At 36.3% G+C, this 12,936-nt stretch overlaps 1 protein-coding gene across 1 annotated transcript in view; it reads right to left on the bottom strand.

Annotated features, from left to right (window-relative positions):
• PCCA (propionyl-CoA carboxylase subunit alpha) overlaps window positions 1–12,936 on the bottom strand; it is a 273,855-nt gene that overhangs the window by 180,068 nt on the left and 80,851 nt on the right. The window contains exons 8-9 of the mRNA XM_066545147.1: window positions 9,110–9,146; window positions 3,217–3,295 (exon numbers count right to left, since the gene is read on the bottom strand). Coding sequence (XP_066401244.1) covers window positions 3,217–3,295; window positions 9,110–9,146 — 116 coding nt within the window. The remainder of the gene's footprint in view (window positions 1–3,216; window positions 3,296–9,109; window positions 9,147–12,936) is intronic.

Here is a 12,936-nt window from a genome sequence, read left to right as displayed (position 1 = left end):
CAAATGCAATGCTTTGGGAAGATAATAAACCTAATGCATAGGCTTGTAATAGGTAATAATGTTGAGTTTTAAAAAGCATTGTCCTCTTAGACCACACACTTCATATACCCTCTGCTTTAGGAGATGGAGGATTCCAAATTATTTTGCTAATTATTATTCCACATTTACATCTTCCAGTCCCACTCCTCTTTCCATTCACAAGACCACAGAACAGAAATTATAAGGAGTTCTTGGAATCTGAGAGCAGATGTTTGATTTTCATTCATTAAATTGGCATAAGCACAAAGAAAGAATTTCAGAAACAGGACAATTTACATTTTCCTATTATTACATGTTAAAAAATAAAATAATCTCTCTAAACATCTGCTGCTGGAAGCTGCCTTGGTAAAAACTTTCAAAACAGATACCCACTAAGCATGCAAGACTTCAATATCTAGGAAAAGTTACAGAAGGCAAGACAATAGGGGGGAATTACTAACACAAATCTCCAAATTTTTCAAAGGTAACTCTTAAAAAAATAATTTAGTACAAATTTCTAACTTGGAGGTTATCATGTCTGCAGCTGAAGCTGCTAACTAAAACTAATTTCTATCTGCAAATCCACAGAGTTTAAAACATGGGCCAATAGCTCCTGCATGATGACCTCTGACACTCAACTTACAAGCAAGTAAGTGCCTTCACATGCAAACACCCATCACAACCTCTGCCAGAAAATTTCAGTCTCTTCTTTGGAAAAGACAGAGTCCTGAATTTAATTCCTTTTCAGAGCTGCCAGGCCACCTTTTGCAGCCATGAAGCCTAAAGGTTTAGTTAGATGTCCAATTGCTATGAGCTTACTGGAAGCAAGAAGCCTTCGGTTTCTGCACAAAGAGGGAATGATACAGATGAGGTGCAGACAGTCAGACACATGCCCTGGTCATGCTCTGCTGTACTGCATCATGAACTTCACATTGCCTGTGCCTGGAAAGCACTTTCAGATCAGCTTTGCTGGGGTGCAAGCACAGAGGCTCTTCACATACAAGACCAGAGTTGGCATGATCAAGGACTCAGTTAAAAATAGTTTTAGATATAGAGCACAGCAGAACTTTCTCAGGCTGAAGAAAAAAAAAATCTACCAACCTGAACTTAAGGTAAACTGCTTTTCAGAAATCTGCCCTTCATTTTCAATATAATTTCAAGTAGGCATCTATTAGGTGAAGAAAAGGCATGCTAAATTATACTTCTCCAAACCAAGAAATCTAGCTAGGGATTACATTAAAGTGAACATAAGGCTATTTCAATTTCAGATGTGGGTCAGTGGTTTGAACTGTACACAAAATTCAACTCTAGAACTTGACCAAAATTCGGAAAAAAGCAATAAAATTGAGGATTGGGAGGGGCTCAGATCTTAAAAAACACAACAGCAGCCCTACCCAGAGAGGGGGTCAACATTGCAGACTTCCACAGTGAAGAGCGTGTGAACAGCTGTTTCAAAAAACAAATTGTAACATTGACAACACTGTACCAGTATTTCTTTTAGAAATACTAGCTGAAAATTAACAGAAATCTTAGCTATAGCAGGAATAATAATTATCATATTAATAATATATCATATAATATATTATTATATAGATAATAGAGGATCTAAAACAATTGTCATCATTTGGCATATATAAGGGACATGAAAGATGAAGCAGTAAGTTACCACAGAGAACAATTCTGTAACAGTAGTACTTAAGTTCCTCAGATCAGTCTTTTCCACTTCCAGTGGTTATTTCCACCATCATGCCACACATTAAGTTAAGGCTCCTTATTGTACACAAAGCCAGTTGAAACAAGAAAGGTTTTCAACTAGTCTGAAAATCCAAAAGTATGTTTCAAACAAGGGGAATCTTCACCCAGAGGGTGGTTGGGCACTGGCTGTGGTTTCCATAACCACAGCCTTTCTCCAAAATAAGTTAGCAATCATGACTTTAGATCCATTTTTATTTTAAAACATCCACTTTTATTTTAAAACAGTTACTTTAATCAAGCTTCTTTGCTTCTTTCTGAACTAAACAAGAAATGAACTCCTTCCTTTCAAGTCCAACAGATGAACTGCTGCCTGCACAAGATCAAGGCAGCAATTTTGGATTCTAAAGCAGTAGAAACAAAGTATCTTTTTAAGAAAGAAGGTTATTCTAGATCTTCATTCTAATGCACAAAACATTATTTTCCTATTTAGATTTGAATACAAATGGACTACATAGAGCATGGTACAAATAAACCCATCATGTTTTCTTTAAATCTAAAATTTAACTGCTAGACATTCATTATTCCTTCATCCAATTTTTAGGTTTTGACAAACAAAAATTTAACAGGGGATAGAAAAACAACAGGGAAGTATTGCAGGTGGCTAAATTAAACTAATGAAAATTTCAGTTGTACTTTGAGTTTATTCCAGCACATGTGCTGCTCCCTCCGTGCAGAAAGGAAACCTTCAGCGTTATTCTGGATCAAACAGGCTTTTCATTACAAGTTTAAAAAATCAGAAAATACATGTTCCTGTAAGATCAGCAGCACATGGAGTTGAAATCGGGCTCCCTCGCTGCCAGAACATCAGCAGAGAAGGGATTGTAAAATTCTGAGTCAACAACAAAGCATCATGCAATATTCAGGATTCAGACGACCAATAAGAGACATGAAAACATCTGTGTGTTGAAACATGTGTTGTTTCAAAACAGACAAAAGTACAATAGTTTGCTGATACAAATGGTTTAAACACAGAAGTATGCAATTTATTAGAGCACATTCTGGTAACACCGTGTGTGTTCCCACGTATGAATGATCAGACTCATCAACTTTAACAGAACTAATGGCATGCATTAATGTTTGTGAATCAGGGCAAATAAATATTCTACCTAACACAGAGAAATTAATAAATTAGCATTCTGAAAGGCATACAGCAAAATGTTATTTACAGTCTAACATTGGACTAACAGCAGTTGTAAAAGTTGGTTTTTTACTCAAATTAATGGATGATGTTTTGTAAGGTAAGGTTTATGCAATAATTAATTAGAAATAGGTACATGCAAACTTCCAAAGTATATGTCTCGCTATGCTAAAGGGAGAAAACTAAATAATATCCAATTTCTCTGTGTAACATTTCATATCTGCTCAACTGTCAGCTCACAATGGCTTAATGGGACTTCAGTAACTGCAGCATTCATCAAGGCAAGCTTTTGGACAGCATCTCACCTGGTCTCTTCATCATCCCAAGCGATTCTCATGCCTTTCCCACCACCACCTGCTGAGGCCTTGATCATGACAGGGTAGCCTAACAGCGGGGAACAATTAGACAGAAGTTCAAACTTTGTTCAGTTGGTCAGAGGAACATGACAACTGACCACATGTCCAATAAAGCCAGCAGACAATAACTTCGTTTATTAAAACACTTTGTTTGCAGGGAGAACAGAGGAGAATTTTTTCTTTTCAAAACTTAGCTGTCAGTGCAGTAATTTCTACAGCCAAGAAAGGCTGTCTTCTCCAATTCATTTATACCAAAAAAAAACACTGAATGAATTATTTCCAAATAATGAAGTGATTTATGAGTAAGGCATTTGACCTTTTTAAGTTCACATTTCTTTAGGAATATTTTTTTTTCCTTTGTGGCTGCCTAAATAATATTTTTTTAATTAATAGCAAAAATTAGTAGACCTTCATAAAATAAGTCTAAAGATTGAGTAAACAAATATGTATCTTTATCAACATTTCTAGTGCAGAACATTTTAAATAACAGAGCAGCTTGAGAGCTGTGCTGCTTAGATATAATGTAACAGTATCAGAACACAGATTACTTTTGTTTACAATTAAAAAAGTATTCTCCCCAAATGCACATGTAGTAAAAAAAAAAACACAAAACAAGGAGCATAAATCTGTCAGCATTGTACATAACCAGCAATATCTTACTCATAGAGCAAGATACTGTAATATGGATATAAGGCAGGATCTTCCTTTTCTGAAAACTAGAAAATTACAGTAACAAAGCACACAGTTTAAATGCAGATTTGGTAATGATTGTTTATCTTTTATTACAAATCATTTCATTCAAAGCAACTTCCAGATACAATTCCATCATACCAGAGAACTTCACCTTTCTCTACAGGAACATGCAGAAAACTAAAAATCAAGGATCTGATTAAAATGCTTTTGACATTTCTAGGATAGCAGAAAATTCTTAATGCCTTTGGTCTCCAGAATATTTAATGAAAATCACAACATTAGGCAAATATGAGACCATCTGATATCATCTGCCAAGAAGAGTCCATCAGTCCTTGTGAACTGAAGATATATTGTGTAAAAGGCTTTGATCTGGGGACAGAAAGAGACAACTGAATATGGTTCCTAGAAGTGGTCCAGTCTACTGTCATATGCGTTACTGATATTTACAGTTTCTTTCTGGAATATAGATCTACTCTTGCTCTGTTAAGTGACAGCAGTACAATATTCCCACGTCCTCCTCACAGTGATCTAACTGAAAGGAGGTTCAGGAGAAGAAAATTAAAACCAGCAAGACCTGGAAAATCTTTGTTTTCTTAAAAAGTCTGAAATGGATATTAAAAAAAAAAAAAGGCATGACAGAAGCATAAGGAACAGTAGTGTTGATTGGAAGGCAGAAAAGCAGTAACAGTACACAAGAACATTAAATTAACAAAGAAATGGGGGGGGGGGTGGGGTGGGAATCGATAAAATAGTTTCCAACTTAACACATTATTAGACTGTGAAACCCCAGGCTGTAAAACATTCATGTGGCTGAAAGCTGTAGAGAGGTCATAGTTAAGCATATGTAGAGCACAAACCAAGCTCCTATAGGCATGGATTACCAAAAGGCTATAAATCTCCATGCCTTGGAGTCTAAAGTAGTCTCTCATTACAACATACAAGATTAAGACCAAACAGAGCCATGCAAATAACCTTTCTAGAGTCTCTTAGATTTTCTTGTGAAGTATCTGATACTGCCCATAGAAGGATACAGGAGAAGCCACAGAGTAACAATTACCTGATCCAGGCCTCTATAATCCCAGAAATTAAGGGGTGAACTCAAAATAATTCTAGATTACATACAGCAACAGCGAAGTTCAACCAATTTTCATGAAATGCAGTATATGCAACACCTAGACAAGAGCATTTTATTGATGCTGTAGATGCATCTCCAGATCCCTGGCAGCTGCCAGGCTCCTACACAAGTCACTGGATATCTTGAAATAAAGCTAAAAGCACATCTTGTATAACTTCCATACAAGAAATGAGATTTTACTGGATAACACTAGTGAATCCCTGGCAATACTATCACCATCTGGAGACCTTGTCCAACCCAAAAGCTGCAAGAGTGAAATTTTAAAACAAGCATTGTTTTATGCCTTATTATGACAAATGCACTAAGGCAATTTCCATCACTTAATCTATGTTATTCAGTGTTATATGTATTTGAAAAAAATCATCATTAATTATGCTACCAATTTCAGTCTAACAATATCAGTCTCTTGAATGGTTTGCTGATTTTAATTTTGTAACCAGAATCTAGTCCCAATTTGCTGTTCTTTAGTTTCCAAAGCAAAACAAACAGGCATATCAAAAATGAGCCTTGGTAAGTCTTTGTATGCTTCAAAATGTAATTCATCTATCACAACTCACTTGGTAAATTATCAGAGAGTATACATGGGTTAATTGTATCATTCAGCAAGTGTAGCATCACTTTGCTTCCACTCCCTCCCACCTTTTATATACAGTGATAATATGTCAGCAAGTCTTGTAAGCAAGGCAGCTGCCAAGAGCCACTATTTAAGTAAAAATGAAATAGATTTTAAAAAAATTAAGTAAGGCCTGTTTTGAAAAAATATATACAGCTTTTCTGATTGAGGAAAAATTGCAACAGACCTTTATATGTTAGCATGTAAATTAGCCAGTCATCTGAAAATAAGGGTACTGGAGCTTTTGCCGAGATATGAGGTTACACACTGCTCGCTCTTGGGGAGCTAAGCTGAGCACAGCTACAGAGCAGCTCTTTAGCCAATACCAAAGACTGAAAGGAAGGCCTTGTAAAATTTAAGTTTTGCATGCATATTGGGTAGAGGATACTGGGATCATAATGCAGTACTCGACACTCTCCATTTTTGTAGCAATCAAAATTGCTAAAGTATGTTCCCATGGATTGGTTGGATTAGTTGTGGGAAGAGAGGCATGCAAACAATTTCTAACACTTATTTGTAAGTACCCACAACAACAGCAATGAAAAGACTCACAAAGCAGACACGTTTTTGAGTAGGTGTTAGGTTTTCAATCCCTCCCTCAAATTAGATGCCACTTTATGTGAAATTAAAATCGCATGTGAGATTAAAACCTACTCTTGTTTTATAGTTTTCCAATCTTGTCACGCCTCTTAAGGATAGAGTTAAAGATCTTAGGAGGCAAGAAAGCAAAAAGCAGTCAGACTTGAAGATCACTGCACCTGCTCTTGCTGCTAAATAGGTATTGCTATAAGTTAGGACTGCTTTGTTTCCAGGACAGTTACTGTTCTGAGAATCTGAATGATAAAAGGAGTAAACAAACTTCTGATGTCCTGCAACTGTTAGCTCCCACCCTTCGCCACCATGGTTTTTAGAGTAATTTACCCATTTTTATAAAGTTGCAGGTAGTAGACCACAGAACACATTGTGCCATATCAGTTTGAGCAATGTTCCATGTGACAATACAAGATTCTTTTCGATATCCATTATTACATCCATTAATATCCATTAAATGCTAGCACTAACTAAACCCGTGTCAAATGAAACATGACAAAAAACCATCTTGTTCATCTTTTCATTTTGTTTTAACTGACTGCATTTCATAGCTGCTCAATCCTTTCAAATAGAGTCAAACTTTCTGGAGTTTCATTGATGCTTCAGAATTAAGAAGCCAGCAGTTCTTAATGTACAATCCTACAAACAGACCTAAAAGCAGCATGGGAAAAGGGCCAATGTAATTAAGCACTACAGAAAGGATCAGAAGAGCACAACAGCCCACACCAAGAAAGAGAGAAGAGAGACAGTAGAAAGGAGCCAATACAGCAATTTGTGGCTGAACTTCTTCCAATTTCTGATTTAACCTAGTTTCCCTGTCACATTCTCTACACAATACTGGAAAACATCTTAAATCAGGGGCAAAAAGAAGGTTTCACTCCCACACCTAGAAAATGTGCATCCATAGATAATAGTCACTGAAACAGGTAAAGGCTGCATTCTCAACTCTGAGGTGCCATGCTTCACTATTACTGGATATTTGGCCAAAACACAGCAGGGAGAAGCAGAAAAAAAACAGAGGCAGCAAGAGAGCATCATACACAGTTCTACTGTTTTGAGCACTGACCCACAGTCACTTTTTTAAGAAGACTGAAACACTGAATTAGTGAAATTAGAAACAATCTGAAAGTATTTCACTGCTTATCAAGTGCTTCATATACAAGGACAAATACATTACATATATACACAAGAGACTATAATTTCATTCTGTCTTAGATCCTTTGAAATTAAAATCACTATTTTTAATTCTGGTCAGTGATTACAATTAGACAGAAGCTTAACCAAACTGATCAACTTTTCAAACCATGGGTGGAGAAAAAGCTAGAAGGAATATTTTTCTTTCACTACATGGCACTGTAGTACAAACCTTTCTTGTATCAAAGCAGTTTAAGAATTTTTCATCTAAATAAAGCACCACCCAGCTGTCTGTAATTGACTTTATTATCACAGATTTAAGACTGCCTTGATATAATGACCTCCAAAGTGCTACTGATATCAAAGACAGGAACCAGTCAACAGAACACCAGAAGAACTCAGAAGAAAATTAAAAAAGAATGTATTTTAAAGGGTGTCTAGAAAGCCACTGCATGCCTTCTAACTTACATTCATCAAAACTGAAGAAAATACCTGCAGGAAATCTTTAAAACACAAGAGCAAGAAAGGGTATTGAAGAGAAAGTGAACTGAAATAATGTCACATTACTACACAGGACTAAACCAAATTTTATCTACCGTTCCCTTCTGAATGTTCCAGTTTGGTTAACAGACTCTTTCTTTTGGTAATGGTCCCATGACAGTGATCAGTTATCACTGGATTTCACAACGAAGACACAAAGCCTGACTACCCACAGAAACTGCTGACTTCAATTGTGTCAGCCTAAAAGTCAGACAAGCCTAAAGTGGGTTTCAGGGCAGTTAACCAGTGCAGGGTAAAAGCCCCAACTTCAACTGAAAGCAGAAAGATCGTACACTGCTAAGTTATCTGTAGCAGTGCAACTCCCACTTTCTATCGGGCACATAAAGGCACAGCAATAGCTCTTGACATAGGTGAAAAGCTGTTTATCTACCTGTGATAAACCTAAATAGCTTCTCATGGTTGCAATCTCAAAGGGAAAATTAAAGAAAAACCCCAAGAAAAATCAGATATCTTACTGCATTAGATTCTTCCTCTAGAAAGCATTTTAAAACGTGTAATTTCAAGCATATGGTTTAGCATTTTCACTAATATCAAGCTTTAGTAAATAAAAGCCAAAACTCATTAAACACATATTACACTTAACCTTCATCAAAATTAGTCCCAGACTCATTTGCTGGTTGCTCTTTTCACCATTCTGTAAGATACTCAGAAGCTAAATAGTGACTTTATTCCAGTAAGCACAGAAGGCTGGTGCTCTGGATCATATTCAAGCTAGCTGCAGTCCACACAGCGATGAAGAATGAAGATCATAACATCACTGGTGTCAGTCTCCACATACAGAGAAGTGCACCAGGCCTAACTTTTGACTATCATGTCCAATTGCAGATATACTTTCAGGTGACTCCTTTAGTGAGGTACTCATTACTGCATATTACATTCATTCCACAAATCATGGCTGCACTTGTTCTGTAAAGTCCAGTTTGAAAAGTCAAATTTGATGATTTAAGAGACAGGGCGTTAATGCCTAGATTCCTCCAGCCCTATGGGCAACAAGGAACTTAAAAACTATTAAAACATTATTTGTTCTATAGGGATTACTTATTACACATTCAATTTAGTCAACCATGTCTGCTGAGAGGCACACAAATCCCACCATAGCTAATTTAAGAACTTACCAATTTCCCTTGCAATTCTGACAGCTTCATCTGCATCCTGTAAAAGCAGGAAATGAGACCCAACGTTAATCCCATCAGCCATTGCACTATGTCCTGAGGGCAGTCATATATTGCACTACTGTCTCCTCCGATTCATTTAATGTTTGATTTTACAACCTCCTGACCCTTTTCAGCCAGAGGAATGTAAAATTAATACCATAAGTGGAATGTAAATTCTACCTCATCATTAGTGCACTGAGAAACTCAAAGCAACGAGGAATCAGCTGACAGGAAACACAACCAGGATCGCAAAATTATTTTCTGCAGTTGTAGGAATTTAATGCTAGAATTTAGACGTTTACAATCAATAATGGACCATAAATCAGATCGTTAAAGTTTGTCCACTACCAGCTTGTTTCTGTCCTCACAGGTATATTCCTTGTGTTTTCCTGATTGCTGTCAGTAGGGGGAGTTGATTCTCTATTGTTTGGGAGTAATTCAAGTTCAGGAAAAAAAAACCTTGTAGAACTTCTTCAAAGACAAATGGGTTTTGTTTACTCAAGAAAGAACACAAGCATTTCAGTTTTGGAAATTCTGCGTTATGAAGACAAAATAAACTTTAAATGCATCATTTTAAACTGTATCTGAAAGGAGAAGATTCCCATGATTGTTTTCATTTAAGAGCTGCATAAGCGAACTTTACAAATTCTTTTGTTGATGCCACCTATTGCTTCAGCTGTCTCATACTACTGTAGCCTGGTACAGGAAAAAGTCCTGGGAAACTCAGTGAATAAAAACCAGAGTACTTCAATTACTTACATTTCAATAACCAAATCACTTCCCCTGCAGTAGTTATTTCTACTGATAACAGTCTATCTCCCTTGTACAAAATTAGAAAGAAAAAGGGTTAAATTACAGTGGTACACGTTAAGCTTGAAAATTCCATCCAAATTTGCTAATATTTATACTATCCCATGACATACATTAAAAAATTTGTATAGAAGGCAGTAATGTCTGGAAACCACCAGCTGCTAAGTGTGTCTGAAACTATGGGGGCTGACTTATGAACATTAAACTGAAACCTGATATTTTTAAAGCTTTCAAGGCAATCCATTTTAAAAGCACCCAGGTCAGAACTTTAAAAAAAATACATAAGAAATGTTCATACCTGGTTCATTTATGTCCGATAATAAAACAAAATCCTCTTTAAAAGTCTTCAGTACCTAGTAACAGCCCCATGAAGAATAAGAGGGCTGGCAGGGGAAGTTGTCAGAAAATTTAATTTCCTTTCATTAGCTAGTCTGCTCCACAAATCGGTGCTTGTTAAGTTCAAAGCAGTCCTGAAAGCAACATCAGTTTTAAGTCTTTTTACTCCAGTCACATCTGTTAATGAGATTTTTCCAAATAACAATTGTTTTTAACTCAAGAGATAAATCTAGCAAAAAAAACTTGCCCCTCACTCCCCCCCCCCCAAAAAAAAAACCTCAAGAGTTTACTGTTTTATTACACCTTGCTGCTTTCCATGACCCTGCACCCTCCAAATTTTAGCTTAAAGGGATAAAATGCATGAAAAGGGTCATTTAAGAATGTTAGTGGTTTCCACACATTGAGTTTGAAGGTTCTTTGTTCCTGCCCGTGACAGTTATGCGAGAATACTTCCCCTTAATAGCCTCTCTGTCAGGAAGTGTTAAACCTGCCAAATGCAGACAATTAGAGCCTCTTGAACAAAATGCAGGAAGAGTGATGACTGATGAAGAGCCACGATTATAGCTGAGAAGGAAACTTTTACATTTCTTTTCTCTTGCAAATTCCCCCACATATTTGCAAAATAGAATTAAGGGGGGGAAGCAAACAGGGTAATCTTTTTTCACTTAGTTACCTGCAAACAAGTGGCTAACTGATACACTGTAATCTACAGGAAGACAAGCTGCAAATCATTATAGAGGAACTTTTCACTGCCACTGTATTTTTACACATGCATACAACAACTTTAAGTAACAACTGATTGGTATCAGCAGCACTAATTGTCTTAGTTCTGGCTTGAAAAGATTTTAGTCATCTGCCCAGCACAGTTATTAATTTACACTGTGTCAACATTTGTTTCTTTTACAGTTCTAACATATTAGAACCCAAACGCTAAGACACGAGAAAAAAAAATAAATCCATGCATGCTCCAATTTTCGCTTTAAAAGAGCATTTCTAAACCAGAAAACAAAAATATGCTGTGATCTAAGGAGAAAAACAAAAAAAATTGATATATTGCAATCTCTGATAAGTTTTTTGATCTTTTTCCATAAGAAGGTATACTGAATATATGCTTAAAATATCATGAATTTCACTTGCTGATTGCATAAATACAGAAACAGTTCGGAAAGTTAGGACAGTTATTTTAGCTTTTTGGTATATAAAACTTATGACAGATACACAATATTTGCACAAGAGCGGCAAAAAAGTGAATGCTATGATACTGCCTAAAACACACGTCCATATGTGCAAAATATACAAAACCACACTGGTACTAAAAACATTTTAAATATTTTTTAAAAGCAAAAGTCCTCAATGATTTACTACTATTTCTTCCAAAAGCACATTAGCTACACTACCATTTTCCCAAAATAAACTGGAAACTGTAAAGAAATATATAATTTTAGCGCCACCTTTTATTGTACAAATAAAAATGTTCAAGTAATGGTAGAAGTTAATAAAAGCCCTAGGAGTTATAAAATTATGTCAAGTGTTTGCACAAATAGGTGATTCCATTAAGTTAAAGAGACATAAAATACTCCTTTTAGCATAAGAATTCCTATCCTCCTATTTTCATGTAGATGCCTCTCAACCAGGTACCAGCAGGTGGAGACAGAAAAACAAATCCATCTTGATGTAGTGGAGTGCCGGGGTAAAGCTGATTAAGTGACTCCTAGAACTGTGAAACATTGTTTTAATGATGAAGAACTGCACCATGGTTTTCATGGCTGAGGGTTTTAGCCTTAGAGAACGTCCAGTTCATTTCCAGAATCTTTAACAACCTCTCCAACAGTGATCATTCAATCCCAATGTCAATATCCCAGTACAAAAATTCATCTAAAACAGGCACCCAAAACTTACCTACAGTAAATTCAGAGCCTTGCTGAAGACCTCCAATGTGTTTACTGACATCAGTGAAACTAAGTAGACACAGACATTATTCTTCTGTGTCTACACCCAGCTGTGTTCTACCAGCCATAAAACCAAACTGGCTGTATATGGTGAAACAATACAAAAATCATTCTTTCCTTGCCATTCCTTTCCCAGTTTTTCACCACAGCATGTTCTTATGCTCATTACTCAGCGTCCACTTTCTAGTCTCTTACTCTCCTTTAGTTGTTTACAGTCAATACATCATCTTAGATCTAACTTTAGTATAGCTATTGCTCACATGGATTAATGCTAATTCTTGGATTAAAACCATTTATGACTACATCTCCCAATCGGGTTTTATAAAACTAATTCTAGTTACACATTTTGAAATTAATTATCTTTGATTGCTTTTGTTGGCTCTCTAGCTGACAGCACAAGACTCCAGTTCCTTTTATGTTCAAACTGGATTTCTCAATTGCCCTAGCCAACTGAGAAACTGAACCAGTGATGAGAAGAAAATTACTCTTTGTCAAACTGCCCTCTCCATTCCACATCTTTCCACTCTCAGTTTCATATTTGCTAGAGCGTTTGCCAGTACAAGAACAGTTAGCTGTGTCTGATGCCATGCATCCTCCTCTTCAATCCTTCCAGCTTTAAGTACACTGTTGAAGGGCTTCGTTCTTTTCCATTTCTAATTTAATTACTACTCACTGGGAATTTTTCTGCATGCA

Source organism: Molothrus aeneus, chromosome 2 (assembly GCF_037042795.1).
Source record: "Molothrus aeneus isolate 106 chromosome 2, BPBGC_Maene_1.0, whole genome shotgun sequence".
NCBI classification, from domain to species: Eukaryota; Metazoa; Chordata; class Aves; order Passeriformes; family Icteridae; genus Molothrus; species Molothrus aeneus.
Note: the sequence above shows the minus strand (reverse complement) of the source record. Positions and strands in the feature narration are given on the sequence as shown.